Source organism: Podarcis melisellensis (assembly GCF_964234715.1).
Source record: "Podarcis melisellensis genome assembly, chromosome: 7".
NCBI classification, from domain to species: domain Eukaryota; kingdom Metazoa; phylum Chordata; class Lepidosauria; order Squamata; family Lacertidae; genus Podarcis; species Podarcis melisellensis.
Genome location: NC_138539.1, coordinates 3,591,220 through 3,616,760, shown reverse-complemented (window position 1 = coordinate 3,616,760; position 25,541 = coordinate 3,591,220). Strand labels below are relative to the sequence as shown.

General features: G+C 46.0%; 2 protein-coding genes across 2 annotated transcripts; one reads left to right on the top strand and one right to left on the bottom strand.

Moving 5' to 3' along the window:
- Nucleotides 1-555: 555 nt before the first annotated feature.
- On the top strand, nucleotides 556-6,907 carry LOC309374203 (lymphocyte antigen 6E-like). Its single transcript, XM_081919091.1, has 3 exons — nucleotides 556-888; nucleotides 3,852-3,971; nucleotides 5,585-6,907. The coding sequence occupies exons 1-3, from the start codon at nucleotides 828-830 to the stop codon at nucleotides 5,716-5,718; spliced, it is 315 nt and encodes a 104-aa protein (XP_081775217.1). The 5' UTR covers nucleotides 556-827; the 3' UTR covers nucleotides 5,719-6,907.
- Nucleotides 6,908-13,399: 6,492 nt separating this feature from the next.
- Nucleotides 13,400-24,038, bottom strand: LOC309374192 (lymphocyte antigen 6E-like). Its single transcript, XM_081919083.1, has 3 exons — nucleotides 23,891-24,038; nucleotides 16,815-16,934; nucleotides 13,400-14,785 (listed from the first exon to the last, which is right to left on the bottom strand). Exons 1-3 carry the CDS (start codon nucleotides 23,940-23,942, stop codon nucleotides 14,577-14,579), a joined length of 381 nt encoding a protein of 126 aa, XP_081775209.1. The 5' UTR covers nucleotides 23,943-24,038; the 3' UTR covers nucleotides 13,400-14,576.
- Between the last annotated feature and the right edge of the window lie 1,503 nt (nucleotides 24,039-25,541).

The following is a 25,541-nucleotide window of genomic DNA, read 5'->3' as shown; positions in this document are numbered from 1 at the left end:
GCTCCCTCGGCCAATAAAGTGAGATGAGCGCTGCAGCCCCAGAGTCGGCCACGACTGGACCTAATGGTCAGGAGTCCCTTTACCTTTGCCCTTAACCCTCCCTTGTTTCAGTGGAATTCACTTCCAAGCAAACATGCTAAGGACTCCATCCACTGGCATTTATTTGGCGGGAAAGGGTGTTTTTCTTTTGTTGCAATGCTTGCTTCTCTCCTTCCCTGCAATAACAAAACACTTCTGCTTCTGATCCTAATCTTACTCTTCTCCACCTCCACACACACACACTAATTTCGGGAAAGGCAGACTTGGGAATGCCAGGTGGAATGCACCAACTTGGCCCTACAGAGCCGTGGCCTTGCTTGGCTTCCCATCAGAACATGCGCTCCCATTTACACGCACGCCAAAAACCACCACCGGGAAGTGGTAGAGCAGTTGTGGAATGGGAGAATCCTCACCCACACATGTCCTGAAATGGAAACCCCATTGTGCGTGGCTCCCACAGGGGAGCCACAGACAGAATGTGGTTGGTCAAGGGCACCGTGGACTTAGAAAGGCTGGGAACCATTGCGTCAAGGATTAAACCCTACAAAAATCCAGCGTGGAGTCCCTAAGTTGGATAGTATCCTGCACGCCTCCTTCCCGTAACTCCTGAAGCCAAGCTGGTGCCAAATGTATTGCTGGGCTTTCCTTTGGACCACAATGGAAAATTTATTCAAAACAGCTCACACCCTGTTGCAGATAATTGGGGATTCTAGAGCAGCCTTTATCCCTTTATAAATAACCTCTCCAAAGGAGAACTTGATCATTCAGAGTCAGCTGGAGCAACGACAATGAAGAAGGCGTCTTATCTCCTCTCCTTGGTGGGTGCGGTGATCGTCTGCACACAGATAGGTAAGCTCCTCTCTTGGCCTCCTCCCTGACCAAAGCATGAGGGCAGAATGACGATTTGGGAAACCGAAGGTTGCCTGCTTTAATAGAATGACCCTGGCTGTTTTTGCAGGGAAATTAAGGCTGCTGGTTTCCATTCCAAAGTTGGGGGGGGTAGCTGGTTTGCTTTTCATTTTAAGGAGAGTTCCTGAATGGGGTAACTGTGAAGGGCCAAGTGTACAGCCTGGGAGTCATTTTGGACTCACAGCTGTCCATGGAGGCGCAGGTCAATTCTGTGTCCAGGGCAGCTGTTTATCAGCTCCATCTGGTACGCAGGTTGAGACCCTCCCTGCCCACAGACTGTCTCGCCACAGTGGTGCATGCTCTAGTTATCTCCCACTTGGACTATTGCAATGCACTCTATGTGGGGCTACCTTTGAAGGTGACCTGGGAACGGCAATTAATCCAGAACGCAGCAGCCAGACTGGTGACTGGGAGCGGCCACCGAGACCACATAACACCGGTCTTGAAAGACCTACATTGGCTCCCAGCACGTTTCCAAGCACAATTCAAAGTGTTGGTGCTGACCTTTAAAGCCCTAAACGGCCTCGGTCCAGTATACCTGAAGGAGCGTCTCCACCCCCATCGTTCTGCCCGGACGCTGAGGTCCAGCGCCGAGGGCTTTCTGGCGGTTCCCTCATTGCAAGAAGCAAAGTTATAGGGAACTAAGCAGAGGGCCTTCTCGGTAGTGGCGCCTGCCCTGTGGAACACCCCCCAATCAGATGTCAAAGAGATAAACAACTACCTGACATTCAGAAGACATCTGAAGGCAGCCCTGTTCGGGGAAGTTATTAATGTTAGTGTATATTTGGTCTTTGTTGGAAGCCGCCCAGAGTGGCTGGGGACACCCAGCCAGATTGGAAGGGTACAAATAATTTACAGTGGTGCCTCGCAAGACGAAATTAATTTGTTCCGCTAGTTTTTTCTTCTTGCGAGTTTTTCTTCTTGCGAAGCACGGTTTCCCATAGGAATGCATTGAAAATCAATCAATGCGTTCCTATGGAGACCGTCCAGGGACAGAAGGGAAGCGCCGCGCGTCTTCCCCTCTGTCCCCGGACCTGTTTTAAAGCAAGGGGCAGTGGGGAGAAGATTGCTCCCCCCCCCCGTTGCCTGCCCCGCAATCTCCAGGGACAGAGGGGAAGGCGCGCACGCCTTCCCCTCTGTCCCCGGACCTGTTTTAAAGCAAGGGAAGGGGCTGCGGGGAGAATCGCTTCTCCCCGTTGCCGCCCCTTGCTTCAAAAGAGGTCCGGGGACAGCGGGGAAGACACTCTGCGCTTCCCCGCTATCCCCTGAGCTTGCGGGGCAAGCTTCGTTTTGCGAAGCAAGCCCATAGGGAAATGCGTTTTGCGAAGCGGCTAAGAAAACGAAAAACTCCTTCGTCTAGCGAGTTTTTCGTCTTCCGAGGCGTTCGTCTTGCGGGGTACCACTGTATTATTATTATTATTATTATTATTATTATTATTAATTTGCACTTCCCAAAACAAGACGTGGGCCAATACACAGCTTTCCTTCAAAATTCACCCTTCTCTGAATTTTGCAATGCTATTCTCCAACCAAATAATCTGTTGCATACATTAAGGGGAAATAATGTGCAGAAATGCAATATATGGAAACTTGCTCACAACAATACATACAGTGGTACCTCAGGTTAAATGCGCTTCAGGTTACATACGCTTCAGGTTACAGACTCCACTAACCCAGAAATAATACCTCGGGTTAAGAAATTTGCTTCAGGATGAGAACAGAAATAGTGCTCCGGCGGCGCGGCGGCAGCAGGAGGCCCCATTAGCTAAAGTGGTGTTTCAGGTTAACAACAGTTTCAGGTTAAGAACAGACCTCCGGAACGAATTAAGTACTTAAGCCGAGGTATCACTGTACATTCAAAATTGCATGCAAAAACATTAGGGAAAGTTCACATTTAAACACTGAGGAAATGATGCAAGGACATTGTTTAAGGCAAATTGGTGCCAAAATGTGGAGAGCTGGGGGGGAAACGGAACTGAAAGAAACCTAAATTCACGAATCTGTTCTTAGCTTCAGTGGGATTTACTTGCATGCTAAATCCATAAGGAAATCGTGTTGGCATTCATTTCAAACTGGCTCTGTTTTGCTTATTCCTGAAAGTGCGGGGTGGAAGAAGCTGTCCTCACTGGAGGAGGACTGGCTGAGCCTCCGAAAGAATAAGCCAAACTTTGATTGGCAACACTTCAAAGGCGGAAGGAGCTGCTGTTTGCTGTTTACCCAGCCAAGAATTTCTTGCATTGACCTATCACAAATGCTGACCTGGTTTTGACTAACTGCTTTCACCACGATCCAATTCCTTTGCAGTGTGCCTGGGAGGACTTTGGAGCATCGTTTTGCAGGATGATGCCACCTACTGGCGCCACATAATACGAAACTGCTATAGAGTTTCAAAAGATGGTTGTGCTATGACGGGGGGGGGGTAGCCTGGGAGGGCTGGGGGGAGCACCCTGCTGGCTTTTTAAAAAATAAAAAAATTGCACCCGGCAAGGCCAGCCCTTTGCTCATGGCTAAGGTGGAGGTTGCCATTCATCTGATTGGAATTAATTTTAGAATGAAATGATTTTAGAATGTTTTATCATTTTACTGTTGTTAGCCGCTCTGAGCCCGCCTTCAGCTGGAGAGGACTGGATAAAAATAAAAATTTATTATTATTATTATTATTATTTTATTAATTTATTATTATTATTATTATTATTATTATTATTATTATTATTATTATTATTATTAAAGGAAGCCAAAATAGGGGGAAACACATCCTCAAATCAGTTTACAAAAAATAGAAAACAATGAAGTTATCAGTTGTTGCTTTTTAAAAAGCTAAAAGCAAGTACTTAAAGTGATTGTGCTCTCCAGGAATTTCCTGCCCCCAAAGTTTTATCTCCCTCTCTCCCTTCGCTTTGCAGCTCATTCGATTATTTGTTTCACTTGCGAAAGACAGCCCTCTAATTGGAAGTGCCTGCAAATGACTATTTGCCCTGACAATGAAAATGCATGTCTAACAATGAGGGATGTTGACGAAACAGGTGAGTCCTGCGATCAGCTGCTTAGCTGCACATTTGAACAGATCTCAAGACTGGCCAGCCCTCTTGAGCAAACAAACAAACAAAAACCCTACGGAAATTCCGTGCAATTTCCACATGCACAGATCCTGGGACGGGTAGAGGGAAGACAGGGACGCAGATGGCGCTGTGGTCTAAACCACTGAGACTCTTGGGCTTGCCGATTAGGTCAGCGGTTCGAATCCCCGTGACGGGGTGAGCTCCCGTTGCTCTGTCCCAGCTCCTGCCAACCTAGTAGTTCGAAAGCAAGTAGATAAATAGGTACCACTGGGTTAAATTAGTAAAATGTATAAAATTAGTGAAATGTATAAACTTCAAAAGTACATAATAAAAATACGTAGTGAAAAGTAAAAAATATTATTATCATCATCATCACCATCAGTGCTTATTCTAGTTTTATCAGGGTTATTCTAATTTTCCTACTCATATTGAAAAGCACTTATGATGATGATGATGATTGAATAGGACATCCTTATTTTCATCAGGGGATGTGGGTGGCGCTGTGGTCTAAACCACCGAGCCTAGGACTTGCTCATCGGAAGGTCGGCGGTTTGAATCCCCGCGGTGGGGTGAGCTCCCGTTGCTCGGTCCCAGCTCCTGCCAACTTAGCAGTTCAAAAGCAAGTAGATAAATAGGTACCACTGGGGCAGGAAAGTAAACGGCGTTTCTGTGCACTCTGGTTTCCGTCACGGTGTCCCATTGCACCAGAAGCAGTTTAGTGTACATTTCCAAAATATAAGCTAAAAAACAAATAAAATAAAACCTACATACAGCAAGTTAAGTTAGAGCTTGATCATTATTTCACTATTAATATACTTCTTAATTGTATTTCACTAGCTCGTCAAAGTGCAAGTAGATAAATAGGTCCCGCTCCGGCGGGAAGGTAAACGGCGTTTCTGTGCACTGCTCTGGTTCGCCAGAAGCGGCTTAGTCATGCTGGCCACATGACCCGGAAAAACTGCGGACAAACGCCGGCTTCCTTGGCCAGTAAAGCGAGATGAGCGCCACAACCCCAGAGTCGTTCACAACTGGACTTAACTGTCAGGGGTCCTTTACCTTTTTATTATTATTATTAATATACTTCTTAATTGTATTTCACTTCAACAATTATAATGATAAAATACATACTTTGTTACAAGCAAATGGCTTTAGATACCTATTAGGTCCATAAATTACCAGCTGGCATATATTCAACACAAAGAACAGTGACCATTTGTTGTTGACAAAGGACAGCTGGACATATAAAGGGCCCCATTACCTTCAGTAGCTTAGGGCCTCATCAAACCTAAATCCGGCCCTGGCCACCACCACCCCATTCATGCTGCCTTCGGGACAAATCTTCAATTATTTATCTAGGATCATCAATGCACTTTTACAGACTAACATAGGCAGTCAAAAACTCAAATGAACCACAACCAAAACACCTAGGTCCCTGCTGCAAGGAGCTTACAAGCTAAGTTCTGGCAGTTGTGGAGACAGCAGAGAATCTGTATGCCGGTATCTGTAATTAGGCTTGGATTCTGTATTGGGCAAGGGCTTCACATAAGTTTTCTTTTTCCTTTCCTTCCTGCCTCAAGGTGACAGTGCCAAGGTTCTCATCACCAAGAGGTGCGGCCAGGCTTGTCCCACCGAAAGCAATAATTCAAGCAGCGCGCCCAAGTCCGTCTTCTGCTGCAAACACAACTGGTGTAACCTGTGGCCCCCCAAATAAAAAGTGTCTGGTCCACGCAAAGAGGAAGGGCCAGTCTGGAATGCCCTCGAAGTGAGCTGCTTTCTCTACGGGCTCAGCTATTGTGTTCTGCAAAGAAAGTTTAATGATTCCTTTTGGCTACATTTTGACCCTGCAACATCAGGCAAGCCTTGGCCTCCTCCAGGCACCCTGTTCAGCGTTTATTCAAATTTTTTTCTCTTTACATGAAAGGTTCTGCGTTTTTTAAGCAAAAGAAACGAAAGAAGAAAAATAAAACCGCATATTCCCGCAACAATTGTTAGCAATTTCTTAACCTACTGCGTTTTGTATCGACGGGTTTCAAATTTTGTTATATTTGTCCGTGCAAAGTCCATGTCAGGGTCTCTGGCTGTTTTTTGGGACTACAATTCCCATCATCCCTGACCACTGGTCCCGCTAGCTAGGGATGATGGGAGTTGTAGTCCGGAAACAGCTGGACACCCGAGCTTGGGATACCGTGGTCCATGTCTATAAGCGACCTGCTCTTAAGTGGCAAATCCATTGAATAAATGGAGCCATATATTGTGGATTCATGATGGTTTGTACTCAGTGATGGTACCTGGCAGGGGGGTTATACATTGTTATAGGAATTCTAAGGCTTTAAATATAGAATAAATGTTGATAATTGCACAAGGTAAACACACATACATACAGTAAACCATACGTCTAAATTAGTATAGGAGAGCAATCCAAAAGCCATCTTGGCTCTCAATATTTCCTCTGTCTTCTTAATCCCCCTTGCCTGAGAGCAGGTAGGCAGAGAGCAATTAGGGGAAGTCCCTGAAGGAAATTCTCTCCTATATCCATGAACCTCCTTCGTACTAATGGTCATTGTTTGCCCAGATGCTCTGCATTGAGGGATGTCTGACCAACATCCTGATTGTCTTATCAAATGCTAATGTTTTGTGTAAACTGGGTCTGGAACAATGTAAAACTTGCTAAATCCTCAGGAGTATCACACTTTGGCCTGCCTGAGCCACAGTAATCCCACCTTCTGTGTGATGTAATTTCTGACTGTTTGTAGAGGGGATGTGCTTGTAATCCACTTCCCAAATGCAAAACCCTTAAAAGAGATGTTTCTTCTGGGTTCCGGGTCTCTCTTGCCTCCTTGCAAGGAGGGGAGGGAACTCTGTTGCAAGAGAAAAATAAAATTTGCTTTGCTTTCACTGCATCCTGCCTCCATCCATTCATTTCTGACTGATTGTGGACTTGGGGGACTCAGTCTGTTATGGAAAAATCTATGTGTGAGGCTGCTCAGTCACCCAACTCGTTGGGCAGAGGCCGCGGGTCCCTGCGGAATAAAGGAAGGAGTCCAGCCACCAACTGGAGCAAATAGCTGTAGACCAAAGTTTATTGCGCAACAGGTTCAAAGAGGAATTTTGGGGTAACAAGGACTTTTATAACTTTTATAACTTTTCCACCATATCCCAGAATACAGTTGGTACAGCATCTGTCAGGGGTTCAGGGAGAGAGGCGCAGATGAGGGAGGAGACAGAGAGCGAGGGGGAAGGATCCCAGGGCGACGAGGAAGAGGATGACAATGACCCGAGGTTGTCCATGAGTCCTTCCAGTGAATCGGAAGATTCCCAAAAGGGAGCCCCCCTGGTCAGGCCAAGGGGAGCCAGAGGGGGAAGCAGTCCCCCAGTGGGAGTTGGAGATCGGGACCGGCTTCTCCGCCGGAACGGAGTGAAGGGGGTGGAGTTACCAGTGTGTCAGAGGGAGCAGAGCAGGAAGCAGAGAGGGGAAGGAGATCGGGGCAAGACGTCCTGCCGGAAGGGGCGGAGAGTAGTACCGGGAGCAGTGTAACTGTCGAAAGGAAGGTCAGAAGCAACGTACGCGCGCCAAGTTCAAATGTGGAGGCGCGCGGAAGTGAGGAGAGCCCAGGGGAGGAGCCTGGTCCCAAAGCGCGAAGGAGGGGGGAACAGGCGTCAGAGGATTCAGCCTCTGGGGAGTCCCGGAGGGAGGGAACCCAGGGGGGCAGAAAGACCCTGCAGAAAAGGAAGGAGAGGAAGAGGTGGTCCAGCACAAGCCTCTTAAACTGGTGTAGAGGCGGGACTGATTCAGAGGGGACTTCAGCGGTCTAAGCCTAACAGACGTAGGGCCATGGACCTCGGATGTAAAGCCAACAATGTTCTTCAATAAAAGTTTCTGTATATAAGCTGGACTGGACTTTGGTCTCTTGTGAGCTGGGACCTCGGGTGGCCCTGACAGCATCATTGACATGTCACAAAAGGGGAGGGGTAGACAGGGGTTACAGTAGTTTAACCTTGGCAGACATGTCCAGACAAGTCCTTGGTACAAGATTGGCATAAGCAGACATGTCAGGGCAAGACTCAGGTATAAGATTAGCAGAGGCAAACACCTCTGAAGTCCCACCACCCGAAGTACAATAGAACTTCATTTGTCTAGATCCCTTGGCAAGTCTTGTGATGGGATCCAGACATGGTCAACAATCAGCTCAGCAATTGTCACCTCTGGGAACTTCCTGGAGTCCTTTTTCAAGGGGAAAAATAGCTTTGGAATGGAGGAAACTGTCAAAGGAGTTGATTTTATTTTATTTTTAAAGCTTGGTAACTTCCCTGAGCTGTCAAGTCGAAAGAATACATTCAGGCATAATATTTGTAACTTTTAACAACTTTAAAGATGTGCCCCCCCTCCGTAATTTATGTAACACAGTCCCTTGGGAGTTGGGCAGCAAAAGCCAACCACCTCTATTTTTTTCTATATCAACAGGATCCGTCCTTCAATACTGAGTTCACTTGCAACAATTTTGGGGTGCACATGCCACTTCATTTCCAATCTGCACTTGTCCCGTAACTTTCTGCTGACATCCTGTAACTTTCCACACTGCAAAGCTTGTGCCGCTTTTGTTGTTCTCCCGTGCAAAAGTGCCCTGGCAGGTGGCAATCGTGAAACAACATTGGGGGAAGCACTACAGAAAAAAACAATAAAACACAATGATGTGCAAATGGCCCACCACTAATGCAGTAGTTCGTGGGTCAATGAGATGTTACAGAAAATATACCAACTGAAAAACCCCAGGCTGGAGGAGACGCTTCCCTACTTGTTGTTGTTGTTGTTTAGTCATTTAGTCATGTCCGACTCTTCGTGACCCCCTGGACCAGAGCACGCCAGGCCCTCCTGTCTTCTACTGCCTCCCGCAGTTTGGTCAAACTCAAGCTGGTAGCTTCAAGAACACTGTCCCACCATCTTGTCCTCTGTCCTCCCCTTCTCCTTGTGCCCTCCATCTTTCCCAACATCAGGGTCTTTTCCAGGGAGTCTTCTCTTCTCATGAGGTGGCCAAAGTACTGGAGGCTCAGCTTCAGGATCTGTCCTTCCAGTGAGCACTCAGGGCTGGTTTCCTTCAGAATTGATGGTTTGGATCTTCTTGCAGTCCATGGGACTCTCAAGAGTCTCCTCCAGCACCAGAATTCAAAAGCATCATTTCTTCAGCGATCAGCCTTCTTTATGGTCCAGCTTTCACTTCCATACATCACTCCTGGGAAAACCATAGCTTTAACTATACGGACCTTTGTTGGCACGGTGATACTTGTAGGAGGCATTAAATGTATTTTCATGTTTATTCCATAATTCTCAGAAGTAATGATGTTGGGGGAGGGACCCTCTGGTTCTCATTCGAGCACACAGATCCTTGTGAAACTGGATCTAATAATACGTAAAAACAGTCTGTTTCTCCGCAGTCATGGAAAGTCCACGAGTCTTTCTGATATCCGAACAATTTTTTTTAGGGGGGGGTGCTTCCCTTTCAAAACTACTGGCCCTTTCCTTTAGATTTTCTACTTGGGGTTGGGATTGCACATCCCATTGACAGTAGTGTAGCACCAGCAGACATTCTGTTATGTACTGAGTTGAAGAGGATCCAAAAGGCAGCAGTCTGATTGGTCCTAGAACAATAGGACCCAGAATGCAGCAGTCTGATTGGTCCACAGGAGCCACCCAATCCAACTCCAGGTGGAAGTGAATCCGCAACCTGATTGGCCTACAGGTGAATCCCGGAATTAGCCAATCACGTTTAATAATAATAATAATAATAATAATAATAATAATAATAATAATTATATCCTGCCCTCCCCGTCCAAAGCCGGGCCCAGGGCAGCTAACACCAGTAAAATTACAATGGAAACATAATGGGGGGGGGGGAGCCACTTTAAAATACAGGTTAAAATGCAATTTAAAAAGCAGCCTCATTTTAAAAGTAGCCCATAAATCAAAACCGTAAGGGGAGGGAAGATATAAGGGTCAGACTGAGTCCAAACCAAATGCCAGGCAGAACACCTCTGTCTTGCAGGCCCTGCGGAAAGATGTCAAGTCCCGCAGGGCCCTAGTGTCTTGGGACAGAGCGTTCCACCACATCGGGGCCAGTACTGAAAAGGCCCTGGCCCTAGTTGAGACCAATCTAACCACCTTGTGACTTAGGAACTCCAAGGTGTTGTTATTTGTGGACCTTAAGGTCCTCCGCAGGGCATACCAGGAGAGGTGGTCCCGTCAGTACGAGGGTCCTAGGCCGCATAGGGCTTTAAAGGTCAAAACCAGCACCTTAAACCTGATCCTGTACTCCACCGGGAGCTAGTGCAGCTGGTATAGCACTGGGTGAATAAGATCCCGCGGCAAGGGCCCCGTGAGGAGTCTCGCTGCGGCATTCTGCACCCGCTGGAGTTTCTGGGTCAGCTTCAAGGGCAGCCCTGCGTAGAGCGAGTTACAGTAATCAAGCCTGGAGGTGACCGTTGCATGGATCACTGTGGCCAGATCAGGGCAAGAAAGGTAAGGGACCAACTGCTTAATACGGTGGAGATGGAAAAATGCCACAGGGCCCGGGGGGCAGACTATTCCCAGCCAGTGGTGCTAAGCCAGTGGTGCCAAACCTTTTAGAGACCGAGTGCCCAAACTGCAAACCAAAACCCATTTATTTATCACAAAGTGCCTAAAGTTGTTGAGCTTTTTTGGGGGGAGACAGAACAGAAAAATCCCCGCAAGTCTCGCCATCTCCATCCCTCTTCCGCCCTCCCACCCCACGTGCCCATCTGGCTGGTTGGCTGGCTGGGGTGGGATCGCTCTTGGGCTGCTGCGATGGGGAGGGTGGGGCAGCCCTAAGGCCAGGTGAGTGATAGCAGCCAGGAGGAGGCGGAAAGCCCCCACCCCAGACAGCATAGCTGTCAACTTACAGATTTGAAAATAAGGGACCAGCAGCCTTGAAAATAAGAGATCAGCAGCCCAAATAAGGGATTTTGCTTAGCTTATGCACGCCGGGGCTGCCGTCGTCCTGGCGCGAGGAGTTCCATCACCCCTTTCCCGCTTGAGAGAGAGGGAGGGAGGAAGAGAGACTCTTACCCGCGAGCCCAGCATGAGGCGGTTGCGGCACCGCAATGGCCACTGAAGCGCCTCCCTTCTGCGTCTCTCCCCATCCCCTCCTCTTCCTCAGGCCGCCTCCTCAGCCGCCTCCGGCTTCCCCTGGCAGCGCGGCGGAAGTCTCGCAAGAGAGGGGCTGCCTGCCTGCCCGCTGCCACCCGCTAACACCTATGAAATTATCAAAGATGTACAAGGTGGATAACAAGTGCTGGAAATGTAGGGTTAGTGAGGGCTCTTTCTACCACATGTGGTGGGAGTGCGGAAAAGTGAAGCAGTTCTGGGGAAAAATTTATATAGAATTAAAGAAGATCTTAAAATACACGTTTTCAAAGAAGGCAGAATTTTTCTTATTAGGTATATTAGGCCACGAGATAAAAAAAGAAGATTGTAGACTAGTGTACTATGCAGTTACAGCAGCAAGAGTAATGCTGGCTCAGATGTGGAAAAGGCAGGAAACACCAACGGTAGAGGAGTGGAGATCTAAACTACTAGATTACATGGAAATGGACAGACTTACAGGCAAAGTAAGATATATAAGAGACCAAAAGTTTACCAAGGATTGGGGAAAATATGTAGATTATCTGGAATCTATTAGTCAAGGGAAAATAACACTAAAGGGATTCAGAGACGCACTGTGAAAGATTATGAGTTATTGTTTGAAGATAATAGGAGTACAAATAATGTATAAGAATAGTGTATATTAAGAAATACATATAAAAAAGTATAATGACAATATATACTGTGCACACGCTCTCTCTCGCGGTGGAGGACCCTGAGCCGCTGCTTGCCTCCCGAGCTGGGCGAGCATGAAACCCGGGAAATTTAAGGGATATCATCAATAAGGGACAGCAGCGGGACACAGCACTGGAATAAGGGAGTTTCCTGCCAAATAAGGGACAGTTGACAGCTATGCCAGACAGACAGCCCAACAGCCACGGCTGCCTGCCTGCCTGCTCCCAGCCCGCGATCCTGGCGTGGCCTTCCCCATCTTCCTTCCTCCCTCCCTCTGGCAACATCACCGTGGCAAAGGGGTGAGGCTGGGTTGGGCCAGGCGTGCAGAGAGGTGGCAGGCACAAGGCCCGTGGGAGTGGAGACGGGGAAGTTGGGAAATAATGGGAGAACAGGAGAAGGAATAGGAACCTCCAGGAGGGCAACAACTGATGGACACAGTGTCTTTAGAAAGCATTCCAGACCCCCCATCTCCCAGAAACCGGCGAGCCTTGAAAGTAGGAGAGCAAAGGACTCAGAAGCAGAGGACCCTCAGCGCCACCCGTAGAGGAGATGATGATGAACGAGGAAGTGGGGGTAAAAGGGGGTGGAGAGTCACTTGGGACAACGCCATTATTCCAAGAGGCTGAGTTCCAAGCCTCTGTCCATAAATATTGATTTAAAAAGCAGGTGATAAGGACTTTTCCTTGCCTTATCCGTTCCTGGCAGCCTGCTTTGGGGTTTTTCCTCCGCCTTCCTCTGACACAAGTCACGGATTCGAATTACAATAAAGGAGATTCTGACTAAACATTAGGAAGAAGTTTCTGGGCAGTGAGAACTGTTCCACAGTGGAACGGACTTCCTCAGCAGGTGGTGGGTTCTCCTTCACTGGAGTTTTTTCAGCAGAGGTTGGATGGCCATCTGCCAGGGATTCTTTAGCTGAGATTCCTGCATTGGTAGGGGCTGGACTAGATGACCTTTGGGGGTCCCTTCCAACTCTGCAATTATTTTTATCATTTATTATTTATTCAACTTATACACCGCCCTATACCCGGAGGTCTCAGGGTGGTTCACAGCAAGACCAAAAACAATAATATAATAACCCAATTCTATTATTCTATTCTTCAGTGTATAATATTGACATGGCTACTGAAACAGAATATTTGAATTTATTATTTCGGTCTCAGACCAGTTCTAGCCCACATACAATACCAAGGAAGTCCTAAAACACGATAGGGATACGTTTGAATTTGCAATTAGATATAGCAACAGTTAAAAAATATATAAATTAAAACTTAGTCATTAACATATAACCTAATATTACCATTTAAAACCTTAATCATTATGATACCACAGCTTGTTCCCTAAGTTTCATGGCAATCACACAGAATTTGGCAGCCTTTAACGTGATTTCAGGAGCCTTGTCCTCTATCAGGGATTTTAGACACTGAAGTTCAGATTCATTTGGAGATTTTTGGTTCACAGCAAGATCAAAAGCAATAACCCAATTCTAGTATTCGATTCTTCAGTTTATAACATTGCAATGGCTACTGAAACAGATTATCAATGACGACTGAGGCTGCAGATCTTAAATGGCAAAACTTTATTAACATGTGCTCCAGCTTTACAAATCACAGGCGCAGAGCAGAACATCAAATGTGGAGGAAGGTGCAAAGTGGGAGAGACTTTTAAAAACATCCTGTTTGGGGCATGTACCTTCCACCTCCATCAGCTGATGGCTCCCTTGGCTTCGGCCTTCTCCCCACCCAACAAATGCCAATCCCAGCTTCTGATCTTGTGCCCAGCCAATCAATGGGGGCTGGCCTGGCCCAGTTACTATGAGGCTGGTTAATTTTTATTTAATTTATTTGTTAGAATTTTTTTTACAACAAAAGTTCTAATGAAATCCCCAGAAACCGTAGCTTAGCACAGCCTCTGTTTTTGTTTTTAAATTAGAGATCTCTAGCCACCACCACCCAAAATACATACACACATTTTTAAAGAAAAAATAGACTTCTTTGAATGCCTGGGGAAATTAGGAAAGGTGATCGTGGAACCAGCTTGAGCCGGTGCTGCAGATCTGCTCTGAGCTCACCAAGACCTGCGGCGCTTCCAGCCTTTTCCTCTTCTAACATAAAAGAAAACTCTGGCAGAAAAATAAAAATTGGTTTCTGCAACCAATCCGCTCCCCTGGGGACTCCCTTCAATAAGGAAAGCAACGAGGAATGATAAAGGAACATATGAGATGGCATTTGCTTGATGCAACGTCATTTGATCTCCCCTACGCCACAAACGCAAACAGTTGATATTATTTCGCTTCCTCGAAAACTTTGTGCAAACTGATTTGGCACGTGGGTTGTCTGGGAATGGCAAAGGTTGTGCAAACCAAACTCTGTGCAAACCAGTCAGAAAATGTGTTGTCTGGGAATGACCTGAGGCTTTGGGGGGGGGCCAAATGATATGGGGTGAATGGAGGAGAAGACTCATCAGCTACTTTGTCGAGGGACTGGGGAGAAGAAGATGGTGTGTTGCAGCACCAAAGAGGAGCGAGAGGTTTCTGGGCAGGTGGAGAGAACTCCACGCTCTGCAAGTCAGGAATTTTAGCATTCAGGGCAATGATCCAGGTGAGCAAGCCCTTCCGCAATGCTTCCTTGGGGTGGTATTTGCCGTCCACGGCGGATTTCTTGATCTCAAACAAGGGAAAGGGGAGCGACATTTGACAGTTTTGGATAGGAGAACTGTGACCTTTGCTCCGCAACACCTCCTCACAAGAGGGATTGGAAGATGTAGAAGAAACTGGCCAGGACGCCCACGGCCATCAGCAGGCCGCTGGTTTTGACACTGGTGGCCCCGCTGATATTGCAGAGGGAATGGCTGCAACACTTGGTCGAAACGCTCGTCAGGCCTGTGTCGATGAAGTTCTCCGTGCAGGTAGGGGTGCATCTCTTGCTAAGCTGGTACACGGCGTTCTTGCCTGGAGGACAGGAATGAAAGGGGGCGATTATACACGGGTAGGTAAAAGGTAAGGGACGCGGTTGGCGCTGTGGTTTAAACCACAGAGCCTAGGACTTGCTGATCAGAAGGTCGGCGGTTCAAATCCCCGCAACAGGGTGAGCTTCCGTTGCTTGGTCTTTCCACGCCCAGCAAAATGTTTGAAGACCATTGTTAAAATAAAGGCCGTGAGGGTGCTCCCTGAGTTTTAAGTCACGACATTTCAAATTGTCGTTTGGGAATTTTATTTCCTTATTTGGCGCATGGCGCTGTGGGTTAAATCACAGAGCCTAGGACTTGCCGATCAGAAGGTCGGCGGTTCGAATCCCCGCGATGGGGTGAGCTCCCGTTGCTCGGTCCCTGCTCCTGCCAACCTAGCAGTTCGGAAGCACGTCAAAGTGCAAGTAGATAAATAGGTACCACTCCAGCGGGAAGGTAAATGGCGTTTCCATGCACTGCTCTGGTTCACCAGAAGCGGCTTAGTCCTGCTGGCCACATGACCTGGAAGCTGTATGCCGGCTCCCTTGGCCAATAAAGCGAGATGAGCACTGCAACCCCAGAGTCAGCCATGACTAGACCTAATTGTCAGGGGTCCCCTTTTACTAGGTAAAAGGTAAAGGACCCCTGGATGGTTAAGTCCACTCAAAGACGACTAGGGGTTGCAGCGCTCATCTCGCTTTCAGGCCAAGGGAGCCGGTGTTTGTCCACAGACAGCTTTCCGGGTCATGTGGCCAGCAGGACTAAACCGCTTCTGGCACAATGGGACACCGTGACGGAAACCCGGGTGCACGGAAATCCTGTTTACCTTCCCACAGCAGCGGTACCTATTTATCTACTTGCGCTGGCGTGCTTTCGAACTGCTAGGTTGGCAGGAGCAGGGACCGAGCAACGGGAGCTGGGTTCGGAGCATGCAGATGGGCCATAGGTGACGGCTAGCTTTCTTTTCTTTTTCTTTTTTTGATAATAATTTTTATTAGTTTTCCAATTACAATAATCCAATAACAGCCTCATTATAACATTGCCAGATTATAATACAATTCCTAACACAAATCATACAAATGCCCAATTATGTAATTTAGGTGGCCCCCAAATGCTAGAATTGATGGTTTGATTATTTACTTTGTTTCTGTGTTCCAAAATCTTAATGATTTCACTTACATTCCAGTCATCATCATCATCATTTATTTATACCCTGCCCATCTGGCTGGGTTTCCCCAGCCACTCTGGGCAGCTTCCAACAAAATATTAAAATACAGTAGTCCGTCAAACATTAAAAGCTGCCTTCAGTTGTCTTCTAAATGTCTAGTAGTTGTTGTTCTCTTTGACATCTGGTGGGAGGGCATTAGTAATCCCTCATGCAACAGCTGCAATATACAGTGGTACCTCGGGTTAAGAACTTAATTCGTTCTGGAAGTCTGTTCTTAACCTGAAACTGTTCTTAACCTGAAGCACCACTTTAGCTAATGGGCCTCCTGCTGTCGCTGTGCCGCCGCTGCACAATTTCTGTTCTCATCCTGAAGCAAAGATCTTAACCCAAGGTAATATTTTAGCGGAGTCTGAAACCTGAAGCGTATGTAACCCGAGGTACCACTGTATATAACTTCTATTTGTGTTAACACATTCAACAATTTAGAAGTGAAGATCTCATTGTTCTTCTTGTGTGTGACATTTATTCTGTCCCTATTCTTTCTTCCTGTCTTTGTAAAATGTTGTGGCTGTCTTTTCTCGGTTGTTGCTGCCATCCGTCATGCCTTGAGCGGAGCTGGTATACCAATGTTGTTACAAAAATTCCTCCCTCCCTCAGTCGCCTGCTCTTTGTTTTTTGCAACTTTAACAATAGCTGCAAACGTCACTCTGTCCCAGTCAGTAACCTGTTTTTGCCCTTTTTTCACCCAGCCTAGGAAGAAGAGTGATCTGTCATACTGCCAGTGCCCTTGAGGGATAGGGCTTCCTTCACCTCATGTTCAGCAACTGTAGCTTCAGAGAGAATATAATAAAGGTTTGCTACCTACCCGATCCTGATGTGGAAGTGATGGTGGTACAGAACTGGTCCTGTTCTGCGCACTTAACTGCCTTCATACAGTTCCAGTTGGAAGGCTCGTTCTCGCACCTGTAGCAAAAAAAGCCGTGGGCTGTGCGGAAAGAAAACAGAGAAGCAAAAGTCAAGCAAAGGCATCTCTTTCCCAGGTGAACATAAATCAACGTTTGTCTTCACCTTGGGGCGAAGCAACACGCCTTAGAGCAGGGAGCGAGGAACACTTTGCTCTTCCAGATACTGTTTAGCCTCAACTCCCAGCATAGTGAAAGGTCAAGGATAGCAGGAGCTGTCATTCAACATCTGGAAGACCACAGCTTCCACATTGGCGCCTTAGAGGTATGGATACCTCCAAAATTAGTTAAGAGATCCTCATCAGATAGAATGCCCAGGTGTTTTTCTCAAGGTCCCATGGAGAACTGGTTGCTCCCACATTCTGAATCCTGAAGTTTACCCAAACCAGAGGATGAAGATCTTCCAGAGACCAAATTCAGACTGTTCTATTGGGGCAGGTGTTTCCTGGTTAGAGGACTCTTTGAATATTATTATTATTATTATTATTATTATTATTATTATTAAAGGACCCCTGACAGTTAAGTCCAGTCACGAACGGCTCTGGGGTTGCGGCACTCGTCTCGCTTTACAGGCCGAGTGAGCCGGCGTTTGTCCGCAGACAGTTTTTGCGGGTCATGTGGCCAGCATGACTAAGCCACTTCTGGCGCAACGGAACACCGGAACCAGAGCAGCGCACAGAAACACTGTTTACCTTCCCGCCAGAGCGGTACCTATTTATCTACTTGCACTTTGACATGCTTTCAAGCAACAGGAGCTCACCCCGTCACGGGGATTCGAACCAGCAACCTTCTGATCAACAAGCCCAAGAGGCTCAGTGGTTTCGACCACAGTGATTATGATTGTTATTATTTGTACCCTACCCATCTGACTGGATTGCCCCATAAGGAGCAGGATTTTTACTTCTAACACAAGGGCGCCTCCAAACAGACCAGGACTGGCTTAACACATTTCAAAGTAAGTAATGCAAAGCACATTTCCTTCTAAGAAGGAGGTTCTGAATGAGGCTATTAATACCAGAGTTTACCTCTGAGCAGGCCATGAAAACCACAACACACTAAAAAGCATCAATGAGAAAGCAGGTCAACTGCTTGCCATCATCATCATCATCATCATTATTATTATTATTATTATTATTATTATTATTATTATTATTATTATTATTTTATAATTCATACCCCACCCATCTGGCTGGGTTTCCCCAGGCACTCGAAAGCAGGAATGGTTTAACTAAAGAGTGTGAAATCATAATAAGAACTAGAACAGGGGTAGCCAACCTAAGGCCCGCGGGCCGGATGTGGCCCAATCGCCTTCTCAATCTAGCCCACAGATGGTCTGGGAATCAGTGTGTTTTTACATGAGTAGAATGTGTGCTATTATTTAAAATGCATCTCTAGGTAATAAGGTAATAATAATAATAATAATAATAATAATAATAATAATAATAATAATAATTTATTTGTAGCCCGCCCATCTGGCTGGGTTTCCCTAGCCACTCTTGCGGCTTCAAACAAAGATTAAAAATACATTAAAATGTCACACATTAAAAATTTCCCTGAACAGGGCTGACTTCAGATGTCTTCTAAATGTCAGGTAGTTGTTTTTCTCTTTGACATCTGATGGGAGGGTGTTCCACAGGGCGGGTGCCACTACCGAGAAGGCCCTCTGCCTGGTTCCCTGTAACTTGGCTTCTCACAATGAGGCAGGCAGAACAATGGGGGCGGAGACGCTCCTTCAGGTTATTTGTGGGGCATAGGAATTTGTTTATTCCCCCCCAAAAAATATAGCTTGGCCCACCACATGGTCTGAGGGACTGTGGACCGGCCCACGGCTGAAAAAGGTTGCTGACCCCTGGGCTAGAAGGCGGTAGACTCTCCTTCCTTTTTCAACAGAGGTTGGGTGTCCACTTGTCAGGGATTCTTTCACTAGTATTCCCACATTGCAGCGGGTTGGACTAGATGACCCATTGGGTCCCAACTCTACGATTCCGGGATTCCTCCAGCCAGCGGCCTCAGAGGTGCATATTGTAGGGTTCCACGCAATGAGCTGTGGAAATCTAGATGCATAGATAAGGACCTTGTTGACATTCTCCTCTGCACATCTCCAAACCCTTCATTAAGCGCAAATTACGGCATGGGCGTTGCAAACTCTTGGTGGTAAGATCCCAAGCAATTTGGCAAACAGCCAGCCTACTGAGGCAGAGCAGTTTCACTGGCAACACCTCTGTTTCTGGGACCTGCACACAACACACCTCCTAGCAAAAGACCGGGACTAGGAGACAAAAAAGGGTTGGGGGATGTTTCCTTAGACAGGAAAAATGACATTAATAATTTTAATAGTTTTATTATTTATACCCCACCCATCTGGCTGGGTAAAGTAATCCATTAATTTGCAACCTAGCCAGGATTCTGCTGAAATACAAAATGGCCAGTGTTGAATTGACTTGCAAATAGAAATATTTGACTTTCGAAGGCTACCAATCATTATTATAATATGGCGGGTGTGGGGGACTCCCTGGTCCTGAATGGGGTAACTGTGCCCCTGAAGGACCAGGTGTGCAGCCTGGGAGTCATTCTGGACTCACAACTGTCCATGGAGGTGCAGGTTAATTCTGTGTCCAGGGCAGCTGTCTACCAGCTCCATCTGGTACGCAGGATGAGACCCTCTCTGCCCGCGGACTGTCTCCCAAGAGTGGTGCATACTCTAGTTATCTCCCGCTTGGACTACAGCAACATGCTCTAAATGGGGCTACCTTTGAAGGTGACCCGGAAACTGCAATTAATCCAGAATGCGGCAGCTAGACTGGTGACTGGGAGTGGCCGCCAGGACCACATAACACCGGTTCTGAGAGATCTTCATTGGCTCCCAGTACGTTTCCGAGCACAATTCAAAGTTTTGGTGCTGACCTTTAAAGCCCTAAACGGCCTCGGTCCTGTATACCTGAAGGAGCGTCTCCACCCCCATCGTTCTACCTGGACACTGAAGTCCAGCGTCGAGGACCTTCTGGCGGTTCCCTCATTGCGAGAAGTAAGGTTACAGGGAACCAGACAGAGGCCTTCTAGGTATTGGCACCCACCCTGTGGAACGCCCTCCTTTCAGATGTCAAGGAAATAAGTAGCTATCCTATTATTAAAAGACATCTGAGGGCAGCCCTGTTCAGGGAAGTTTTTAATATTTAACACTATCGTTTTTAATACTTAATTGGGAGCCGCCCAGAGTGGCTGGGGAGACTCAGCCACATGGGCGGGGTATAAATAATAAATTATTATTATTATATTATAATAGCAATAATGATTATAAGAATTATAAGAATAAAGAAAAGCAGGCTTTTCCAGCCTAGTGACTTCCAGAGGTTTTGTACTATGTCTATCATCAGCCCCACCCAGCACAAAGGCTGCTCTATGCACCCAGCAAACAACCGCAGAAAAATAGGAGACAAACAGGCCAGGCCACTCCCACAAAGCACACTTCATTGCATATTTATTCTCAAGTATTGCCATGTTCACAGAGCAAGGTTCTGCCCACCTCAATTCCCACAGGATTACAGCTCTCGGTTTGTAATTCTTTCTGGCTTTTATTAAAATGTACGGGGCAACCTGCCACCTTGACACCGCCCTGCAGCTGAAGGATTCTGTGAGAAGTTGCGATGGACCAAGGAAGCCAAATCCAAGTGAGGGCGGGAAACTTTGCCTTCATTCTGAATAGGCTTCCTGGTGACATCTTGTAAGCAATCTGATGGACGTCACAAAGCCAAATATGACCGATGGTTTGTTTCACAGCCCTGTGCCCCTGACATGTTGGCAAAATGGAGGGGCGGTTTTTCTTTTTCTTTTTCTAAATATGTTTTCATCGATTTTCCAACATCATTCCAATAACAGCCTCATTATATCCAGCCTCATTATATAATAGCCTCAATTTTATCCAGTTAATACAATTATTAATGCCAATTTTTCAAATGTCAAATGATACAGTTTAATCAAACTGGCCTCTCCATGTGCTAGATTTGATGGCTTCGTTCTTCTACATATTTTCTGCCTTCCAAAATCCTAATAAGTTCCATTACATTCCATTCAGATATAATCATCCCTTATATAACAGCTCCAATCTTGTGATTTCATTTGTGTTGGTATATTAGGTAATTTATAAAGTTTCAAGTGAGGAAATCTAAGTGTAATCCTTATTCTTTCCTGCATGTGATAGTTCCCACGCCCCGTAATATTTTCCTACCCATATATGATGTTATAGCCTTCATTCCTGCAACTGGTGATGGTTCCCATCATGCCTTGAGAGAAGCAGTTATCTCACAGTTTCCAGAGTCACTTCATTGCTTCATCCCATGATTTGGCTTCCAGTAAACAAGCCATCTTGGCCATTTCTCCAGCCTAGAAAGAATGGTCTGAATCCAGACTTCACGTAGCTTCTATTCCCGCAGCTGGTAGACTCCTTTCTGCCCTGCCACTGATTTATGGCCAATTATCCTTATCTCAAAAAACATTCTTTTGTGGATAACAGACGTTAGGGAAAACTTTGCTCTGTATTTTCAAAGCGTAATGTTTCTCCCCCCCTTCCCTCTCAGTTCCTTTCTCTCTCACACACAGTTTTTATTTATTTATTTATTTATTTATTCATTCATTCATTCATTCCCAGGTGGGCAGGGTATAAATAATAAATTGTTGTTGTTGTTGTTGTTGTAATTTTATTTTATTTATACCCCGCCCCTCTGGCTGGGTTTCCCCAGCCACTCTGGGCAGCTTCCAACACAACATTAAAATACCATAATACATCAAACATTAAAAGCTTCCCTAAACAGGGCTGCCTTCAGATGTCTTCTAAAAGTCTGGTAGTTGTTGTTCTCTTTGACATCTGGTGGGAGGGCGTTCCACAGGGCGGGTGCCACCACCAAGAAGGCCCTCTGCCTGGTTCCCTGTAACTTGGCTTCTCGCAGTGAGGGAACTGGCAGAAGGCCCTCGGCGCTGGACCTCAGTATCCGGGCTGGACGGTGGGGGTGGAGACGCTCCTTCAGATATACTGGACCGAGTTCCAGTTTTGTTAAATATTTATGTTCCAATTTCTTCCAATTTATGTTCCAATTTCTTTTACAGATGTGGTTTTTGTAACTTGCATTCCTGGGAGGGTTTGCCATATCATAAATGTAGAGAAAAACTTTAATATAAGCAAACCGTGTGCCCCTCGTCTCTTTCACTGAATGAAATCCCCTCTCAAGCCAAACCTTTAAAATCCTTGTAGCTGGGTTGTTTTCGTGGTTTCTTATCTCATCATCTCTAGCCCCTGCCTGTGGTTTACTCCAATTTTAAAAACCCAATTAGAAGGATAACCTGTGCTTCCAGGTACGGGATCAGGGGGTCGTGGCAGCCAAAATGCTCCATGCACCCAGTGCCTTTGTCTGTACTCGGAAGCGAGTGCCAAACATCCAAACACCAGGTGAGAGCCAGATTCCTCTTGCAACCAAAGAGGAATGCAGAAAATGCAATTCCCCTGTCATTATCTGATCATCTCTGTCTCTCTCCTGCAGTGTTGGGAGAGGGGTCCATCCCCTGGCGCACAGGAAGCCCAGAGGGGCAGTTTTTCAACCCCAAACTCTTCCTTTGTTTACTGTTTGTTTGGTTTCAATCTAGTCTGCTTATGTGTCCCCACCCCTTCCCAGCTATAGTCTTACAATCCTATTGGATTGTAATTTGGAGGATGGGACCTCAGATATTTTTTTTAAATAATTTTTTATTAGAAATTTAAACAAAACATATTATCCAAAAATATTGCATCCCTAATTTCCCCCATTTTCCTCCTAAAGGGCCCAGCATGAAGGCTCTGCGTGTCCTGAGAAATTTCATTCTCCTGCGCAACTTTTCAGCACACTGTGCAAAATGCGTGCCGTTCAACATCCACAGACATAGAGCCATACCTGTATGTGAATTGTCCACCCTTACAATCTTCCTGATGCAAAAAAACCCCCCGCAGGGTGGCTGGAATGCCTAGGCAGATTATTCATATACACAGCTTTCCGTACACTAATGTCAGATCATGTAACATGTTCTATGCGCAGGAGCAGGGGAGAGCATGGCGGCGCATTAGACAGATACATGTTCCTGCCACAGGTACACCCTGCGTATCTGAAGCGTGTCTGGGTGACCCAACCTTTCTTAGGAAACTCTTCTGCAGGGATAAGAATCTTCCAACATTCAGCTGGGCTAGGGACAACCTAAACCTACTTTTCTGTTATTTAATCCAATAGTCTATTGCGTATTCTTTGTTTGAGTGGGATATGGTCACTTCTTCTCCCATCGCCTTTTAGACGTTTCTGAAAGGCTACTCACACAAGCCTTCATTCACACAGTCCCTTCCACCTTCCCTCATCTGACTTGCCCTCTAAATCCCACACCATCAGACAGATGGGACGAAGCAAGAGGAAACAACACTTCTTCGCACCAATGCCTAATTAATTCCTACAATTCCACTGGCCAAATGGAACCTCCAGAGTTAGTGCAGTATACCTCAGGATGCCGGTGGCTGAGGCAGGACAACAGCTGTTGCCTTCATGCCCTCTTTCCTGAAAACATCTGGCTGGGAACTAACAGAAACAGGATGATAGATCAAATGGATCATAGATTTGAGCCAGCAGGGCTCCTCTTATACATTCATAAATCTTCAGTAGAAAACTCTCCATGGTGTTAGAAACTTGGGTGAGGGTTTTTTAAAATGGGGCATTCAGTATTAAACATGAGGCACTGGTCTGAGCAGTATATATTAGGTCCCCCTTTTAGATTGTAGATCACAGAACTGAACCCACAGCCCTGAGATTATAGTGCTCTGATGCTTACACCTTATGCTCTTCCCCTGAGTTGCAGGGGTTTGGACTAGATGGCATCCCGCCCAACCCTACAGTCTTGCGATTCTCTGAGTCTCCAAGTCTCCCGTCCTTTTCTGCAGCTCTTTTCCTAAGCAAAGGTGAGAAATGTGCCTTACCTTTTCCGGCGCATAAGATCGCCACCAGCAAGGCAACCAGCAGAGTCTTCATCTTTGCAGTGATCTGTGGAACTGTATCCCAGACTGCTGGCTACTATGGTTATATACACCCCTGAGGTGTTTGCCTTTTGTTGCCATGGTCACCATAATTTTAGGGTTCAAGAAGCTGAGGATTGGGAGGGACAGACTTGGCTGAGGAATGAGCATAGGAGTTGGTCAGTGTGGGAATGGGTGTGGGCCTGTGAGATCACCAAAGGCAATTCATCATTATGCAGGAGAGAGAGAAAGAGAGGGAGGAGATCACATGTAGGTGACAACCTCAAAGGGGAGAGGCTTGAGGTATGCTGCAGGAGATCTGCCTGCAGTAGATCCCTGGAAACTCTCAGTGGTAGACGTTCTTCTTCAATTTTTTAAATTAATTTTCCAAATTTAACACAACACAAAATAACAAACAAACAAATAAAAAACATACATACATTCAAAGCTTCTTACAGTTAAAAATTCAAATTGCATTCCATTATTGGGTGACTTCCTCAAATCCTTCCTAACTGATTTTCATTAAATCTCATTTTAGCAACTTTCCAATATCCACTTTCTGATAAAATTAACTTGTTCAAATTGCTAACTTCCTTTCTTTTCATAATATTCTCAATCCATCATCTTACACCATTCAACATAATTTAATCCTAAACCAAATGTAGTACTTGCAAGTATTTCCACTAATGTTATATTCTTATATTTTACTAAATATTCCTTAAATTTCTTCCTTTCTTCTTGATGTTCCTCCTCTTTCTGATCGCAGATTCATCCAGTAAGGTCGTCCAGCTCCAAAAAGACCAACATCTTCATCTGCCAATCTTCCACTGTTGGTATTTCCTGTGATTTCCAATTTTGGGCAAGTAAAATTCTTGCTGCAGTTGTGGCATACAAAAACAATCTAACATCTTTTTTAGGCAATTCCATTCCTATTATTCCAAGTAGAAAGGCTTCTGGTTTCTTAATAAATGTATATTTCAACATTTTTTTCAATTCATTATATATCTTTTCCCAGACGTCTTCCACCTTTGGACACGTCCACCACATATGGTAAAATGTTCCTTCTTTTTCTTTACATTTTCAACATAACTTATCACTCATATGGTAAATCTTTGCTAATTTTACTGAGGTTAAGTACCATCTATACATCAGTAGTGATGTATGGAAGTGAGAGTTGGACCATAAAAAAGGCTGATTGCTGAAGAACTGATGTTTTTGAATTCTGGTGCTGGAGGAGACTCTTGAGAGTCCCATGAACTGCAAGAAGATCAAACCTCTCCATTCTGAAGGAAATCAGCCCTGAGTGCTCACTGGAAGGACAGATCCTGAAGCTGAGGCTCCAAGACTTTGGCCACCTCATGAGAAGAGAAGACTCCCTGGAAAAGACCCTGAAGTTGGAAAGATGGAGGGCACAAGGAGAAGGGGACGGCAGAGGATGAGATGGTTGGACAGTGTTCTCGAAGCTACCAGCATGAGTTTGACCAACTGCGGGAGGCGGTGGAAGACAGGAGTGCCCGGCGTGCTCTGGTCCAGTGGGTCACGAAGAGTCGGACATGACTGAACAACTAAACAACAACAACATACATCATTTTCATAATGTTTTCCTTTAGAGCCG